The sequence below is a fragment of the Budorcas taxicolor genome, chromosome 8, assembly GCF_023091745.1.
Source record: "Budorcas taxicolor isolate Tak-1 chromosome 8, Takin1.1, whole genome shotgun sequence".
NCBI classification, from domain to species: domain Eukaryota; kingdom Metazoa; phylum Chordata; class Mammalia; order Artiodactyla; family Bovidae; genus Budorcas; species Budorcas taxicolor.
The window spans coordinates 26,856,976-26,876,405 of record NC_068917.1 but is presented as its reverse complement, the minus strand read 5'-3'; the positions used below and the strand labels follow the sequence as shown (position 1 = coordinate 26,876,405).

Below are 19,430 nucleotides of genomic sequence, written 5' to 3'. Positions count from 1 at the left end.
CCAAACCATTTACCAGTTGTAAAACTTTAAGTGCCATAAAAGAGTACATCTCACATAATTGCCCTAAATGACTTTTGTTAATTAAGTCCAGGTCTTGTCCTAGCCCTATGGTAAAGTTAACAGTGATTTCTAGATAGTAATGACATAATACATGTTAAGCACTTAAGAGAGTACTTAGCTTAAAATAGATGCTCCATAATTATTAACAGCTATAATTTCTAAAATATTTTTTTTTTCATTTAGCAAATAATCTTTATTTCTAAGATTTCTTTCTCATTCCCAGGGAGAATCTTACTTTAAAGAGATCAGGGTAATTTGTGACAACGTGGATGAACCTGGAGGGCATTGTGCTAAGTGAAATAACCCAGACAGAGGAAGATAAATACCATATGGTACCACTTATATGTGGAATCTAAAAAAAGAAATTGAACAGATAGAAGCAGAGAGTAGAATGGTGGTTGCCAGGGGCGGGTAGGAGAAATGGGGAGATGCTGGTCAAAAGATACAAGCTTCTAGTTATGATTAAGTTCTGAGGATCTAATGTATAGCATAGTAACTAAAGTCAACAGTGTTGTATTGTGTACTTGAAATTTGCTAAGAGTATCTAGCATTTTATCCAAAAAAATGAAAACTAAAAAGTAACTATGTGAGGTGATATATGTGTTAATTAACTTGATTATGGCAACCATTTTAAAATACATGCATAAATCATTTTGTACATATTACATTACAGTTGTTATTGTTAGTTTTACCTCACGAAAGCTGAAATAAAATCCTATTTAATAGTTAGAAAACATTAGTAACAGGAAAAAACTTTAAAAAGCAGGCCATTTTTTTCTGATTTATTATCCTGCGGCTTCTTACAGAGAATAAGGAGAAAACTTAAATTTCTATTCCCTGTTCCCATTAACTTTGTTTTAATGGGGGTTATTTGCTCTGATTGGTCCCCTGGCCCACTTTTTTTTTTTTTTTTTTTAGTGGCCATTCCATTTCTTCTTCTCGTTATTTTTCATGGTCTGCTAATATTTATAAATGAAGGACTTGATTATTCAGGGTGGGTAATTGATGTGGTTACTGCCTGCAATTATATGGGCTAATGTTTACTTTTCCCTGATTGATTTTCCCCCAAGTATATGTAGTGAAGTGATAGATAGGTTGGTAGTTTGATTCTTTGGCTTCACTTCTCCTTTCATTGTGTTGAATGGGACCTGGCAGGCCTCTTGGCTATGCTATGGAATAAGCTAAGTGTATGTGGATGGCTACTGTTCAGTGTGGGTGGCAAGTATTCAACTATTCAGAAGTGGTAGGATTAAGTACCTGAGTAGACTGTTCACTTTATAACACTTGACATGCTATTATATTTCTTTACAGGAATACACATGGCTTGATAAAAGCCATTATGAAGCTATTACAAATGCAAGCTGTTAAGGAAGGACACAGTGGTAAGAAGAATATTCAGGATATATATAATATTAGGTAAGCCTTTTCTCCTTTCTTTTGAAACTTTGTTTTAGCGAATTGTTAAATAAGTTATGAATTAAGACATGCTAATTCATTAAGAATTAGTTATATTCAAGTTCACAGAGACTGTGAGTCTTAACCTCTCAGGAAGTTAGTATTTCCAACACTCAGGATTGAGATAGAATTGACTACCGTATGCTGAGTATCATCACTGTGGCTTTCAGGTTGCTCCCTTGGAATTGGAATCTTTTGTCCGAAATTTAAGCCATTTATTTTGATCTGGGATATAGAATCATTTTCCCAATACTGTGAAAACTGAAGAGTTCATTGAACAAATGTATTAAAAGCAGGAAGGCAAACTTGCTCACTATAAAAAGTAACGGGACTAGCTAAGGGTTATTCCCCAAGGCAGGGTCAGTAATTAACAGCATTGATCTGCCTTTTTGTTGCTGTTATCTATATGGGGCTTCTCTGGTGTCTCAGAGGGTAAAGAATCTGCATGCAATGCAGGAGACCATAGAATGTAACATGGTGTATATATATATATATATACATACATACATACACAGCAATAGTTCCAGTGAAATGTATTGAATTTTATGGGAGAGTTTGGGCAAGGGAAGGCATACTTACTTGTGAAGGTGACCTTAACCATTGCTCTGAAGGTCCTAGAAAGTCATTTCATAAGAGAGGGGCTCCCACTTAGTAGAGGATGCCAGAAGATGTCCCATAATCAGTGTATATTGTCCTAGAAAATCTGTTCAGTGATGCATCTAGAATATACCTTTTATAAAGAATGAACGCATGGCACCCTAAACAAGGGCACTGGTTCTGGGGCAAAATGACTTACATAGGCTGTGGTGATCCAATAGGGAAAGTAGACCATACTTGGGAATTGTCATTGGCTTGAGCAAATAAAACCTGCAGTTTCAAGCATTTGACACCACTGCTATCAGAAGCCGTGAGTGCCTCTCCTAGTATATAGTGCCTGTTACTTACATACATGTATAGTACTTTCCTTTTGATAGTAAGTAAACAGTGTCTCATATGTTACAGTGATCTTTCCTGTTAGTTTAGTGCTACTTACCATCTCTATTTTTATGAGCATATTATCAAGTTTCTTAAGTCGCTTTTTAAAAACCAGGTCAGATTTGCATTTCATATACTTTTTGTTAACATTTGTTTTTTAAATTATTTGTTTGTCTGCATTGGATCTTAATTGTGGCACGTGGGATCTTCCTTGCATCATGCGGGATATTTCACTGTGGTGCTTGGACTCTGTATTTGTGGCACTGGGGCTCCGTAGTCGCATGGGCTTAGTTACCCCACAGCATGTGGGATCTTGGTTCCTCAATGAGGGATTGAACCCGTGTTCCCTGCATTGTAGGGTAGACTCTTAACTACCGAACCACCAGGGAAGTCCGCTTAACATGTTTTTTGAATGTTTTCAAAAATATAGAACAGTTGGAAGAATGTAGTACAATGAATTAGTTAATTCATTGTTAGCTTATTAGTTAACTCATTAATTTTAAGTTGGGGAAGCAAAAGGGAAATTATTTGTTTGAAACTACTCTGGAAACTGGGTGTGAAGGGTAAACTTTTCCAAATTGATATATATGCTTTTCTTTTAAAAATATACATTACCTTAACCAGGATTGAACCTAAGGAGTAAATGAGCAGGAGTTAATGTTTCTAGATGGGTCATACAAGCATTTGTGTTCTCTTTTTTTGAAAGAGGTTCACACTGTTGGGGCAGAGTTCCAGGATAGGAAATAATTCCACTTCATTGTTATGCAGGAGGAGTTGTTTACTTATTTTAAAATAGGAAAGCTACTAGAGTTTTAAATTTTTATTTAACAATTTTATTGAAATATAACTCACATACTGTACTATCCAACTGACCTGTTTAAAGTATACAATTCAATGATTTTTAGTCTATTCATCTAGTCATACAATCATTGCCATAATCAATTTTAGGACATTGTCATCATTTCCTCAGATTCCTCACCCAGTAACCATAGCTCTATCAACCTAGAGCTATCCAATTAAGTATTTTTAATTTCATTGGTTCTCAACAATGGCTATTCATGAGAACCACCTTTGGCTGTTGCAGGTCAGTCACTAAGTCTGGGTATGCCTAAAAACAGATGAACATAGGAACAATGAAATACCCTAGACCAACTGAATCAGATTCAGAAAAGTCCCAGGTGATTCTGATCAGCAGTGACTATAAGATGGTGTGTTAGCAGCTCTCTACCATGCATTTTCATCACCTGAGACCTTATTGAACGGCAGATTCTCTTTCCTTAGACCTAACATGGGCTCAGTATTCTGGTCTAACAAGCTCCCAGGTGATGCTGATACTGCTGTTTCTACCATACTTTAAGTAGCAGAGCTTTGAGCAGCATTAGCAGTTCCTGGGAGCTTGTTAGGAATGTGGAATCTCAGACCCATCTCAGACTACCTGAATCAGAGCTTGCATTCTGGTGAGATTTTCCAGGTGGATCATAGCCACCTTAGTTTTTTTGATGATGATTTAAGGACATTTTTAGTCATTCAGAATAATTAGATTTTCACACTGATTGTGCTCCCTGTGAGTGAGTGCTAAACTTTGTTACCTGTAATGTTTCACCTGCTTTCTATTTATAGTTTATTTTCTCCAGTAGTTGGCTCTTTTAGCTGTAGGCTTGTTCTTAGAAGACTGTAGATGCAAGGTGTGGATCAGGAGCCTCGTTTGAAGAACTGAAATCATACTGGATATATAAGGATTGTGTGTAGAGTAGTGGCACATTAAGAGGTTCAGAATCAATCACTTGAGTTGGCATAATCCAGTAATGTTTATGGAGGGCCCTCATGTGAATGGCTGTTTGGCACTATAAATCAGTAGAGTGTAATTGAGTGTGTAAGAGCCTGAGGTTCCTCCACGGGGGATTGTGGATGGCAGAAACACAGGAGAGGTGAGCCTGAAGAGCAGATTTCCCTCAGGAGAGCTATGATTACCTGAGTCAATCATAACATTGTCATGCTGTTTTAGAATCTTGTATGCCACATGTTGGTGAGCAATATCATCCAGCCTTAGAGAGGAAACTGATGAGCTGTGTGTGAAAACATAAAAAGGGTATGAGGAGCTTGGAACTCCACTGGAAGGTTTTCCTTGGTTATGTTGTAGGTTTGATCTAAAATGGAAGTAGTATGACAAGTAATTATAAGCTTTCTAGGCAGGAAACTCAACTATAATTTTATGGTATTAAGGACTTTGCTAGTGTACTGTTGGATTTTCTTTTTGTCCTAATAGCTGATTAACTTGCAGTATAGTAAAACAGAATATTGGTCATCTTATTTTTTATTAAAACTTAAAAAAAATTGAGCAAATATTAGTTTGTATTACTGTTTCATGTGTACAACCTTATATTTTGACCTCCATATACACTACAGCATGCTTACCACCAAATGTTTAGTTTCCATCTGTTACCATAAAGTTGACCTCATTTACCCATTTTGCCCTCCCCTAACTCCTCTTCCCCTCTGGTAATCACTTAACCTGTTCTCTGTATCTATGTGTTTGTTTTTGCTTGGTTTGTTTGTTTATTTTTAATATTCCAAATGTGAGTGAAATCATATGGTATTTGTTTTTCCCTGTCGGACTTACTTCACTTAGCATATTACCCTCAGTGTCCATCCATGTGTTGTAAGTGGCCGGATTTCATCTCTTTTATGGCTCAGTAGTATTCCATTACACATATATACCACATCTTCTTTGTCCATACATCCATCAGTGAGACTTAGGGTGTTCCCATATCTTGGATATTGTAAATAATGCTGTGATAAACATTTGGGTGCAGAAGTAATGAAGCACAAACCTTTGGGTGTTTGGTATTTCTCCTGGGCCAGTTCAGTTCAGTAACTCAGTCATGTCCAGCTCTTTGCGACCCCCTGGACTGCAGCACTCCAGGCTTCCCTGTCTTTCCCAACACCACAGTTCAAAAGCATCAATTCTTCAGCATTCAGCTTTCTTTATAGTCCAGCTGTCACATCCATACATAACTACTGTAAAAACCATAGCTTTGTTGGCAATGTCTCTGCTTTTTAATGCTGTCTAGGTTTGTCATAGCTTTTCTTCCAAGGAGTAAGCATCTTTTAATTTCATGGCTGAAGTGATTTTCAGTTCAGTTCAGTTGCTCAGTTGTGTCCGACTCTTTGTGACCCCATGAATCATAGCACGCCAGGCCTCCCTGTCCATCACCAACTCCCAGAGTTTACCCAAACTCATGTCCATCGAGTCGGTGATGCCATCCAGCCATCTCATCCTCTGTCATCCCCTTCTCCTCCTGCCCCCAATCCCTCCCAGCATCAGGGTCTTTTCTAATGAGTCAACTCTTCGCATGAGGTGGCCAAAGTACTGGAGTTCCAGCTTCAGCATCGGTCCTTCCAATGAACACCCAGGACTGATCTCCTTTAGGATGGACTGGTTGGATCTCCTTGGGACTCTCCAAGTCCAAGTCTCCAAGGGACTCTCAAGAGTCTTCTCCAACACCACAGTTCAAAAGCATCAATTCTTCAGTGCTCAACTTTCTTCACAGTCCAACTCTCCCATCCATACATGACCACTGGAAAAACTATAGCCTGATTTTAGAGCCCCCCAAAATAAAGTCTGTCACTGTTTCCATTGTTTCCCCAATCTATTTGCCATGGCTCTTTAGTTCTTCACTTTCTGCCATAAGGGTGGTGTCATCTGCGTATCTGAGGTTATTGATATTTTCCCCAGCAGTCTTGATTCCAGCTTGTGCTTTATCCATCGTGCTATTTCACATGATATACTCTGCATATAAGTTAAATAAGCAGAATGACAATATATAGCCTTAAAGGTTCTTTTTTCCCAATTTGGAACTGGTCTGTTGTTCTATGTCCGGTTCTAACTATTGCTTCCTCACCTGCATACAGATTTCTCAAGAGGAAGGTCAGGTCTGGTAGTCCCATCTCTTGAAGAATTTTCCACAGTTTGTTGTGAAACACACAGTCAAAGGCTTTAGCGTAGTCAATGAAGTAGAAGTAGATATTTCTCTGGAACTCTCTTGCTTTTTCTATGATTCAACAGATGTTGTCAATTTGGTCTCTGGTTCCTCTGCCTTTTCTATATCCAGCTTGAACATCTGGAAGTTCTCGGTTCACGTACTGTTGAAGCCTCACTTGGAAACTTTTGAGCATTACCTTGCTAGCGTGTGAGATGAATGCAATTGTACAGTACTTTGAACATTCTTTGACATTGCCTTTCTTTGGGATTGGAATTAAAACTGACCTTTTCCAGTCCTGTGGCCACTGCCGAGTTTTCCAAATTTGCTGGCATATTGAGTGCAGCACGTTCACAGCATCATCTTTTAGGATTTGAAATAGCGCAGCTGGAATTGCATCACCTCCATTAGCTTTTTTTGTAGTGGTGCTTCCTAAGGCCCATGTGACTTCACATTTCAGAATGTCTGGCTCTCGGTGAGTGATCACACCATTGTGGTTATCTGCATCATGAAGACCTTTTTTGTATAGTTCTGTGTATTCTTGCCCCCTCTTCTTAATATCTTCTGCTTCTGTTAGGGCCATACTGTTTCTGTTCTTTATTGAACCCATCTTTGCATGAAATGTTCCTTGGTGTCTCTAATTTTCTTGAAGAGATCGCTAGTCTTTCCCATTCTATTGTTTTCCTCTATTTCTTTGCATTGATCACTGAGGAAGGCTTTCCTATCTTTCCTTGCTATTCTTTGGAACTCTGCATTCAGATGAGTATATCTTTCCTTTTCTCCTTTGCCTTTTGCTTCTCTTCTTTTCTCAGCTATTTTTAAGGCCTCCTCAGAGAGCCATTTTGCCTTTTTGTATTTCTTTTTCTTGGGGTTGGTTTTGATCACCACCTCCTATACAATGTATAGTTCTCCATCCATAGTTCTTCAGGCACTCTGTCTATCAGCTCTAATCCCTTGAATCCTCAGCACCATTCTACAAACCAGGGATGGTTTTCAGTGTTTTAGTGTGGAAGGAGTTCATCGTTTTTCATGTATATGTCTGGAGCATACACTTTAAGAAGAAATTTGGGTACACAGATGATCTATTTACCCACCATGCTTTGAGATACATCAGATTAGAGTGTGTACAGCGAGTAAAGTTCATTTTGCTTAACTGAACCCTTCTATAGTTTTGTGACTTAAGCAAGATTAAAGGAGGATATTTAAATGGAGTTTCGATTCCCAGGGCCTTTTAGAATGGGGATAAATTGGAAGAGCAATAGAGCACAATTGGCTACTGTGATTAAACAAAGAGAATATGCAAGTTTTACTCTAGGCCCAGGAGTATCAGTTCTAGTTGCACTGTTAGGGTTCTCTGAGGAACTTTTAACTGTAGTGCCTGGGCTCTCCCGAGAATGAGTAGGGGTCAGCCTCAAGCGCTGGTAATTTTCAAAGCTTCCTGGATTGTTACTAGCGTGGTAGTTGGTTTGAGAACTGCTGGCCAGTTGTTGCAGTGAGGCACAGGGCTTTGTTGTCGCCAGACCTCCAGATCCTTCAATATTAATAACATTTTATATTAAGTATTCTGACTAATGAATGTTGGAAAACAATTCCAATTTTTCAAAATACAGAGTTGGCAGACCGAACACATCTGCTCACAAGATGCAATCCAAGGGCAATCGTTTGTGACCTCTGCTTTAGACATTTAACTGTTTTCAAAAACTTTAACCCCTCCCCTCCCCCCCCTTTTTTAATCCGTGAACAATTTTTAGTTTAATCACTTAAAAAACATGAAAGATGACCACTAAGATATCCTCTATTTCAGGGTTATTTTCCCCTCCCATTTTTTGTTTGGTCTAAATTTTCTTCTTGTTAGCTTGAACTCCACTTTGTTATAAACACTTATCTTTAAGTTATTTCACTCCAGTACTCTTGCCTGGAAAATCCCATGGGCGGAAGAGCCTGGTAGGCTGCAGTCCATGGAGTTGCTAACAGTCAGGCAGGACTGAGCAACTTCACTTTCACTTTTCACTTTCATGCATTGGAGAAGGAAATGGCAACCCACTCCAGTGTTCTTGCCTGGAGAATCCCAGGAACGGGGAGCCTGGTGGGCTGCCATCTATGGGGTCACACAGAGTTGGACACGACTGAAGCGACTTAGCAGCAGCAGCAGCAGTGCTCTATAATATTGACCATACAGGAAGTGCAGCAGAGAACCAGCGTTTGCCTGGTATTTTGATTTTAAGAAAGAATGACTAAATTTTGTTGTTGTTATTGTTTAGTCACTAAGTCACATCTGATTCTTTTGTGAATCCATGGACTGTAGCCCACCAGGCTCCTCTGTCCACGAGATTTCCTAGGCAAGAACAGTGGAGTGGGTTGCAATTTCCTCCTCCAGGGGATCCTTCCCACCCAGCGATTGAACCTGTGCATTGGCAGGTGAGTTTTTACCACTGAGCCACCAAGGAAGCCCAAACTACAATTTTAAGATTCATTAATTATGAGAGGCTCATTTTCTTTGTAATATGCCATTTTTTTCTCTTAAAATTTTATCATGTACTCTTGCTTTTAATTTTTCCTCTATGTATTCATATTATGGCAGTCTTTTTAAGATCTCTCTTCCCTCAGCTGAAGTGAGGAAATAGCTGTGAATTCATGAGCGGTAACTGCTTGTTCCAGAATTTGTACGTTATTCTGATGTGCCAGACAGTGGCTGACATGCACAAATATCACATGTTGAGAATCTTGTTTATGGGAAGAGTTGGTCTGATCAACATCAAGCTGTACTTTCTGAAATAAGGGAATATTAAATGTTTTGGGCAGATGGTATGCTCTGAAATGGGTGATTAGGCCAATAGCAATGGATGATTATACCCTGAGTAGATGAAAGTTGTTTACTCTGTCAGTATTTGCATATCTGTTTGTGTGGTGTTATGAGTTTATTTAGATGTAGAGTTAATTTTGAGCTCTTAAAGATGTGTGTCCTGAAGGTTGAAGTACTTTGTGGTTCATACCTTTTTTCCCCCTGAAAAGCGAAAGTCACTTCTTAGCATTAAACTCTTTTTGCATTGTCTCTTCTTTCCGTTTTGGTGGGTGAGATGGAATTGGCTGTGCGAAGAGTGCAAAGCATCTCAGATCTAGGGAAAAGCATGTGCTTAGCTGCTGCTTTGTGAGGGCCTGGTGCCCTAGAGGAACTAACAGGAGACGGGGCGCCTGGAGCTTAGTGTTTAAGGGAGGAAGAGGCCAAGACAGAGGCTCAGAAGAGTTAGACATGGCCTAGAAGATGCGAGCCATGGTAGAGACTTTGGGTTTTCTTTAAAGAGTAGTGGGAAGTCATTGAAAGTTTTATTTTTAAAACTTATTTGGAAAGAATTTTAAAGTTCCAGAAAAGGTGCAAGAATAGTACAGAAAATTTCCATCTGGCATTTACCCCAATTCACTGATTTTCCACATTCTCATTATCCTTCTCTCTATAGAATTAAAAACTATTGGAGAGTAGATTGTACATATTCAGTAGGGTATGTTTTCTAAGAACAAGGATATTCTCTATATAACCAGAGTACAATTATCAAATCAAGAAAATTTAATGTTCATGTAACAGTTTTACCTATAATCCATATCCTAGGCAAAACCATTTGGCTTAATAATGTCCTTTCATACCTCTTTCCTTTTTATTTTTAGTGTACGGGCTCCAGTTTAGGATCAGATGTTGCCTTTAACTGTCATATCTTTTTAGTCTTTTAAAACTTGGAATTATCTCATCCTTTATCTTTTATGACATTGACATTTTCGAATACTGTGAAAGTGTTGCTGTGCCTTTCTCAGGACATCTCGTCTGGAGACACTGATGTCCATCTTGCCTTTCATTGGTGATTTTAATTTTCATTACCCTATCAAGGTAATATCTGGTTTCTCTACTGTGTAGTTACCATCTTCTTCTTGTACCTAATAAGCAGTCTGTGGAGAAGATGCTATGAGACCAAAATATATCGTGTTCCTCATTAAACTCACAGCTCCCCCCTCCCTATTAATTTTCACTGAGATAATTTCAAAATGGTAATTTCCCAACTCTACCGCTCCTTTCAGATTTACTAATGGCAGTGGAGATACAGATAAGCTTTAGATGTGGACATCATATATGACTTGATTCTTAGTGTCAAATTGCATGTTTTGCTTCCATTTTCACTTCTTCTTTTCCCTCATCTTTCCCACCCAGGGGAGTCTTTGTTCACAGTTTATGGTTCCAGTCACCTGGGGTTTACACTTGGTGTTTAAAAATCAGACCTAAAGAATAATTTGTACATACACTATCTTCCAGTTAGCGGTTGCCACCAGGAAATATTTTATAAATTCTGCGAAGTGCACATGCTTAGTTTAAAAATTGGTATGGTGACTTGCTGGTAAGTGTCTTTAAGAGCACAAGATATCTTGATTTTTACCTTATTAGCCTATTTATCTTATCTCTAGTTTCTTTTCTTTCCCAATCAAGGATGTAACTTAATAATAGATGTTTTGAACCCCTGTGTGTCTGTATGTTTCCCCTAGCCACCAACTAGTACCTAAAATAGTTCTAGCCTTCTGACATTGGCAGACATCTTTGTGTTAAAACCCTGCCTCTCAAAATAGGAGTCGTGGGAAAGGTTCACTATGAGGGCAGAACCATTGTAATATGAAGTCTCTTTTCGAAGAAATCTTATCTTCTCCCTATCTGTGTTATAGACCCAAAGAAAAAAGGAAATTAATAAAAAATGTCAAAATTAAACTTTTTTTGTTCCAAGTCTTCTTTTTCTGGCGTGGATGAAATGCATTTGTCTTAAGACTCCATAGGATAGATAAGGATTCACTATTATCATTTAATTTTTCTTTTTTTATAGTAATATTTATTGTGGAATCAATTTTTATTCATTTTTATCTTAAAATCTGCAGAGCTTTATTTTTTTTTCTCTTTTTTTAACCCTACTTTGGCTTCTAACCAACATTTTCAAATCAAAATTCAGAGCAGGTAGAGAAATGCTTTTAAAATGCATATTTGATATAGTAAGTGCTATGCTATGCTTCTGAAAGCGCCAGGGTCACAGCTGCATACATGAAAATGCATGGTGACTGCAGGCATTGTTTCCTCACACAGAAAAGGCAATCTGTGTCTATCGCTGACTTTGTGATATAAATCAAATCATAGCTTTCCTACACTTAGAGATGTAGCAGAAAGGTTGAGGTGACCTAAAGGTTACAAATAACTTTTGCTTTTTGATTTGCCTACCGCAAGACTACTCTTTTTTTAACTCCTTTTCTATTAAGATTGATGCATTTGTACTTGGAAAGGTGAATCTAGTTACATACCTTATTTTATCGTTGTCTCTGTGCTAGTCTGGTGGAACCACGAATTTTTCATTTATTCCTTCCCGCACTCCAGTCTGTTAAGATGCATGCACTCACTGCTCTGTGTTGTTGACAATGTTATTAAAGGGTAGGGAGTCCTGAAGTGTTAGGTAGGAACTCTGCCTGCTTCTTCTGTGCTTTGTTTTTCCTCTGAACGTTGTTAACTTTGAAACAGTGTACTTAGAGGGGTTGTGATATTGGTTTTTCATGATCCACTCAGAGAGTTTAAAAAGGTGCTTTGGGAAAAGTGTGTGTTTGTTACATTTATTTAAAAATGTACATTAGGCACTGAAAGGGAAGCATAACTGCTTATGCTCTATTTAAGAATCAAATTTATCTGCATGATAATCATAATAGAACCACATTTACAAAGTATTCTTTGTGTTAGGTACTGTGTTAAATGCTTTACTTAAAATGACAATTAAAACATTTACAAATTATGAAATGGGCAAGTGCCAAAGAACATACAGCAAATTGGCTCATCTGTGGCAGGAAAACAACAAATGTTATAAACCACAGAATGAAGGAGAAATTAGAGGCACCAGAGGCCAATGAAGGGTGACCTGGTTGCCTGTTTTATATTGACTTCAATCTTTACAATGTTATTCTCTTTTAAGAAGAAAGCAGAACCTATTGGATGGATGTCTTAAGAGTTAGGAAATTCTGATTTGAAATTTTCTGTGGGCTTATTCTGGATACAGTACTGCATTTCTGAAATGAAAAATATAGGGTGATTTATTTATTTGAGATAAAAATAGGAGACCACTGTTTTGAGGCCTTAGGTTTTATTAGATGTTGGCCTTAGGGCTGTTTAAACTTGGCATAGAATTATTAATAGTTGAGAGTCATCTTTATTGCTTTCTGCCTTTTCAGGCTTTGGTTCCACCTCTGATCTTGAGCAATTCAAAGGTTAGGGCTTGAATGGGTGACTTGGGTTATAGAACTTTAGCCCTGGAAGGTACTTAGTCTGGTTTCCTCATTTTACAGCTGAAGAAACTCTTACCCAATCAAGAGAGGTTAATTCTCTTGCTTGAGATCACACAGTGTGTTTGCAGAGACAGAAGGTGAATTTGGAATGCTTGATTCTTTCCTTTAATTCAGTGTTTTCCCTCCACTATTTCACATCACTTCTCCATTTCTAGTTTTTGTTTCTGAGACGTGGATGTGGCAGCATAACAGTAAATGATTCGGATGATGCTATGTAGGCACTGCTTATGTAAATAATGACTTTGGTGCCCCACATTTGTGTTTGCTTTTCAAAATTGTATAGAGCTTATTGTCTGCCAGTGTTAGCTTTACAAGTGATCAGGTTGATTGTATGTTCAACCTATCTATCATTTTGAATAAAGTGTTGTAGCCAACTTACTCTTTATGACTTGACTACTAGCTTAGGGGATAATTGACATTTTAAGGCATAATCCAGGTTTTGTTTTGATGTTCTTTTGTATCACATTTTTTTATTCCTCAACAGTGCTTCTAATGACGAGTAAAGTTTGAATTGTAGATTTACCTTGGCCTTTCTCAGAGGTACTTGGAAGAAATGGAATGGCTAATAAGCAGTGAGAAGAAAGGAAAGAAAAATCTTGAATAATCTATAAATTTAAGAATCATTCCTTGACTATATGAAGAGTGAACTATACTTAGCCTTAGGATATTTTAAATGTGCTAATTATAGTATTTTAAATAGGAAATTAACACTATTTTCTATCATACCCAGATTATCATGCATAATATTTAATTCTGTTTGTTTATTTTGGAACATGCTTCTGTTTTTTGCAAGGAATAATGGTACATTTGCTTTCCATTTTAAGTCTTCTATTTTCTACTGTACTGTTACCTTTGTGCACCTAATGTTATTATTGGATGAATATATTTCCATAAGAAACTTCAAATTTTGGACATGATTGACTGATTGCTTTTGGCTTAGTAAAGAAGGATAATGGTGGAATCATTGTTTTTTTGAATAGCTCAGGGCTAGTACCATGTTTTGGAAAAGGCAGTGGCACCCCACTCCAGTACTCTTGCCTGGAAAATCCCATGGACGGAGGAGCCTGGTGGTCTGCAGTCCATGAGGTCACTAAGAGTCGGACATGACTGAGCAACTTCACTTTTCACTTTCATGCATTGCAGAAGGAAATGGCAACCCACTCCAGTGTTCTTGCCTGGAGAACCCCAGGGATGGGGGAGCCTGGTGGGCTGCCGTTTCTGGGGTCGCACAGAGTCGGACATGACTGAAGCGACTTAGCAGCAGCAGCAGCAGTACCATGTTTGAGTTAGTTTTGTACTTTGCACAGTGCTTGCCATTTTACCTAGTTCAGTGGTTCTTAACCAGGGGCAATTGTGGCCCCAGGGGACAACCGGTAATGTCTAGAGACATTTTTGATTGTCCTGTAACTAGACTGAATGCTATTAGCATCTAGTGGGTAGAAGCCAAAAATGCCACTGAATATCCCATGGTGTATTGAACAACCCCTATGCCAAAGAGTAATCTGACCCCAAATGTTAGTAGAGCCAGACTGAGAAAACTTTATGTATGGCAACTGCACAATAAAGTAGATAGAATTAAAAACTATGTCCATTCTATAAACCATAAAGCTTTATGTATTATTTTATAGCTGCATTCACGTGCCATTGTAGTGATTCACAAGGGAAAACTTAGCTGTTTTCTTCATTATATTCAAAGTATTAAAACAGAATTTTGGCAATTATAATTGATTTTAGCTTAGTTATACCAAGTTGAAATAGTATAATGGTAATCAATGTTAATCAGCAGTAATATTCAGTGTTCTTAATTTGGACTTCCTTTCGTCTGTCAAGGTTTTTAATTTCTTGGAATCAATATTGTATATTATTCCTACAGATTTTCATTTGGATCTGACATAATTAATTATCTGGAAAAGTTAATTTTCCAGATGTCTAAGTCAGTAATTCGGCTTCCCTGGTGGCTCAGTGGTACAGAATCTGCCTGCCAATGCACGAGATGGGGGTTTGATCCCTGAGCTGGGAAGATCCCCTGAAGGAGGAAATGTCAACTCACTCCAGTATTCTTGTCTGGGAAATCTCATGGACTGAGGAGCCTGGCAAACTACAGTCCATGGGGTTGCAAAAGAGTTAGACACGACTTAGTGACTAAACAGCAACACAGTCAGTAATTAATTTGGATAGTCCCTATTCTATATTCTACATAATCTCGTCTTTAGAGTTTAAGCCTGAGATATTGAATAGAATTTGCTGAACCCAAAAGCTAGCAGAATGAGCCTCCAACAAAGTTAGTCATACAACAAAGTTACAATGGGTCCCACAATTCCAATAAAGTAGAAGCTATTAATAAAGTATGATAGAGTTGTTTGCTGATATATGCATCATTTCTAATCTAAATTACTGATTTTTACTTCTGTTGATATGATTTAATTTGGACAAAACTGTTTTTAAAAGGAGACACATTCTTTATAGTTTTTAAAAGAGATTTAAAAAATTTTTTTAATCTTTTTATTTTGTTGGGGTATAGTCAGGTAACAAACAATGTTGTGATAATTTCAGGTGAACATCAAAGGGACTCAGCCATGCCTACGTATCCATTTTACTCCTAACTCCCCTCCCATCCAGGTTGCCACATAACATTGAGCAGAGTTCCGTGTGCTGTACCCACATGTTGATTATGCATTTTAAATGCAGGAGTGTGCACATGTCCATCCCAAACTCCCTGACTATCCCTTCCCCACTTCCTTCCACCCAGCAACCGTAAGTTTTTGTCTAAGTCTGTGAGTCTCTGAAAAGGAGGTAGATTCTTAACAGTTTTTTGGAGGAGGAAACGTGAGAAGTGGGAAGAGGTAGGAGGTGACATAAGGGAACAGTATTGAAAAGCACTTAAGTGGTTTATGATCACACAGAAACTATAGTATCTTGTTGGATTTTCTTCTTAAATAGTCATAAATGCCACCATTAGCTGGAGGACTAGTGGGTGGTCATATCTGATGCTCTTCATTTCAGTATGGTGCTTGTCAGAAGGAAAACCCGTAGCTAAAATTAATTACAGTCGCTGTTCTTTCCTTTTGATTCATGTTTGCTTGACCATGACCTGCTGAATTCGTAATCTAAGAAGTTCAGATGATGTGACATACCTGAGAGGCTTTTAGGATTTGTAGCTTTTATTTTCTTAATATCTGTAACAACTAGGGTAGAAGGAGATTCTAGATAGGATTAACTGCCAAGGAGTTTGGAATTTGGAAATGGGATTTTGATAGGATTTTTAAGTTTTGGCATAAAGAGTTGCTTGGAGCAGTCCTTTAGCAATGGCAGTAATCTGTTCACTCAGAAAGAGCCTGTGCTTTAACAAACAGGAGCTTGCCAGCATTTGAAGTTAGTGGCTGATAGATTAGGTGAGGTTGACGAGAGAATAGAGAGATGGTGTTATAATACCCAGAAACTGTGTAGTAGTGTCAGAGAAGTGTTTAACATGAGTGTTTCAGTGTGGCATATCTGCCATAATTTTCTGTTTAAGAGAGAGAAAAAAAAATCAGAAAAACTTCCCAACTACAAACCTCCCTCTTATGTGGTTTTTAACTTGTACCAATTTTCAACTCTGGCAACACATCAAAATTGCTAGAAGAATTTTTAAAAATTACTAATGCATGGGCTCCACTCCTAGCAACCCCAGTATAATTGAAGCCTGGGCACTCATATTTTAAAAAGAGCTCCACAGATGAATCTAACTCACAACCGGGCTGGGTACCACTGCTTTATAGCAGTGCATCAGAATTGTCTGGAGAGCTATTTATTAGGTCTGGCTGAGGCCTGAGAATTTATTTTCATTTCTAACAAGTTCCCAGGTGATGCTGATATTGCTGGGAAGGCGATCACGTTTTGAGAACCACCAAGAAGGCAGTTTTAAAAAATCATTTGAGTGTGACTGATAGTCTGATCTTTTTCTTTCTTTTTTTATAAACATTGCTGTGCTGTATTATTGAATTAAAATTATGTATATAATTCTTCTTATGTAAAAAAGATAGATGCATCTATATAGTCTGAATTTTTTTCAAATAGCATTTTAAATTTTTTTTAAAAATTTGAGAAAATAGACACATGTGTATATATAACTGAATCACTTTGCCATATACCTGAAACTACCAAAATATTCTTAATAAACTATTCTGCAATGTAAGATAAAAAGTTAAAAACAGAATAAAAAAAGAATGAAATAATACCATTTGCAGCAACATTGATCAACCTAGAGATTATTGTATAAATGAAGTCAGAAAGACACATATTATATGATATCACTTATATGTGAAATCTAAAAAATAGTACAAATGAACTTATTTACAAAACAAAAATATTCTCACAGACATAGAAAACAAACTGTGGTTGACAAAGGATAAGGGAGGGATAAATTGGGAGTATGGGATCAATAGATGCATATTACTATATATAAAATAGATAAACAATAGGATTTACTGAATAGCACAGGGAACTATGTTCAGTATCTTATAATAACCTATAATAGAAAAGAATAAAAAAAGAATTTGTATGTATGTATCTAGGTATAACTGAATCATTTTTTGTATACCTGAAACTAACACAATATTGTAAGTCAGCTATACTTCATTAAAAAAATAAGTAGCATTTTTAATTAAAAATGTTTTTCTTGGAGGAAAAACCACATCACTAATAACTGAAAATTCTTTGTGTAGTACTTCATAGTTTAAAGAGCTAGTGAATTTACAATTTCCAGTAGACTTTTTTGTACTACTTAGAATAATTTGTTTGTCTTTTTTCCTTTTCTTTTTTTAACCCCATTATTTGAGAATCCTTCACATTTCAGATCTTTTATATAGTCTTTTTGGTATCTTGATTGATGGAGCCCAGATAAAAAGATTTGTCCTTGTTCAACAGAAATTTTCAGAATTTATAATTTGCAGAGTTTGTTATTTGAGATGGGAGAAATATTTTCTTTTTTCTTACCTAAAGTATATTAGGGGAACACAGAGCTATATATTGAGAAGAAAGGGGGTAAATGGAAACAGAGACAGAGTTGTCGTTTAATTGCTCATTTGTGTCGGACTCTTTGCGACCGCATGGGCTGTAGCCTGCCAGGCTTCTCTGTCCATGGAATTTCCCAGGCAAGAATACTGGAGTGGGTTGCCATCCCCTTTACCAGGGGATCTTTCTGACCGGGGATCAAGCCCACGTTTCCTGCTTTACAGGTGTATTATTTACTGCTGAGCCACCAGTGAAGGTCCATAGAGACAGAGAGATGGTGCTTATAGGTTGGGACAGTGTTAGAGGAGATGAAATCTTTCAGGTCTGGAAAGAGATTCATCAGCAGGAAGAGATTTCCAAGAATGAGGGAATCAAGGGAGTGGATAATGAGAGAGCTACTGGATTGAGGAGCTTGGCCAAAGTCATAGAGCTATTAGATAACAGAGACTGCTGTCAAATTTGGGTCTCTAAGACTCAGGTTCTTGTTTCTGGAAAACAGATTAAAAAAAAAATAGTTCTAATGAGCCAACTCTGCAACAAATGCAGCAAATGAGGATTCTGTGACAATTATGAATCCTGGAAAAAAAGTTTCTAGATGGCAGTGGCTTTTTCTCATGTTATATTTGGATATTAAAAATGTGTATCCTGAAATGACAGCTTCCAGTGTGACTTTGTGTGTTTTTCAGAAACCATCCTCAGCCTTTGATCACTGTTCTTGAGCACAGACCTGATTGCTGGCCAGTCATTTTGCAGCAGCTGACAGCTTTTTTCCAGCAATGCCTTGAAAGGTAATATAAAATAAAATAACTTAGGGAGATGGAATAGTATATGCTAATTTTAGAGTTTTTCTTTTAAGCTGCTTTGATTGTAATGTTTTCTCCTGCAGAAATGTCTTAGAGCAGGATATAGTTTTCTGTTTTCTTTTTAGGAGAAAAAAAATCCTACCAGTTTTATTGATTGTTGAAATATTGACCATGAGAATAGCTGCTGTTGAAGAAGCTAAGCATTGGATAGTTGGGAAGGTTGATTGGAAATATTCAGTAAGCTACTACATAGTACATATGGATGACAGGTCTTCCTGCTGGAAATTGATTAGTGAGTTAATCTCTCTATTAGAAACCAGTGCCAGTTGGTATTAAGCAGTATTGCCAACTGGGACCAGATGACCACCATATGTGCAGCTAGTTTAGCTTCACCAAGGCCTTCTGCCTTCTGGTGGTCCTCAAAGCTTTCTCCCATTCTGTTACCATGGCATTAGCTCAGGTGGGCATCTCTTGCTGTGACTCTTGCCACCTGTTCTTAACTGGCATCTCTGCCTTCCATCTCATCCTGCGCAAGGCCATTCTCTAAGCCATCCATCAGGGTGACATATCAGGAGAGCAGATCTTTGTATCACTCCCTAGCTTAGGTCACCATCACTGTGATTTTCAAACTGGACTTGCAATGTAGAGGCTAAACATAGAAACACCCTCACACCGCTTCAGCTTTTTTTTTTTTTTTTAAGTTTTGTTTTTTAATTTGATGTGGACCGTTTTTAAAGTCTTTATTGAATTTGTAACAATACTGCTTCTGTTTTATGTTTTGGGTTTTTGGCCATAAGGTATGTGGGATCTTAGCACTCTG

At 37.6% G+C, this 19,430-nt stretch overlaps 1 protein-coding gene across 1 annotated transcript in view; it reads left to right on the top strand.

The window, feature by feature from the left end:
• Positions 1-19,430, top strand: part of FOCAD (focadhesin) — a 272,034-nt gene that overhangs the window by 30,197 nt on the left and 222,407 nt on the right. Inside the window, exons 4-5 of the mRNA XM_052644701.1 lie at positions 1,372-1,476; positions 18,494-18,595. Coding sequence (XP_052500661.1) covers positions 1,372-1,476; positions 18,494-18,595 — 207 coding nt within the window. The remainder of the gene's footprint in view (positions 1-1,371; positions 1,477-18,493; positions 18,596-19,430) is intronic.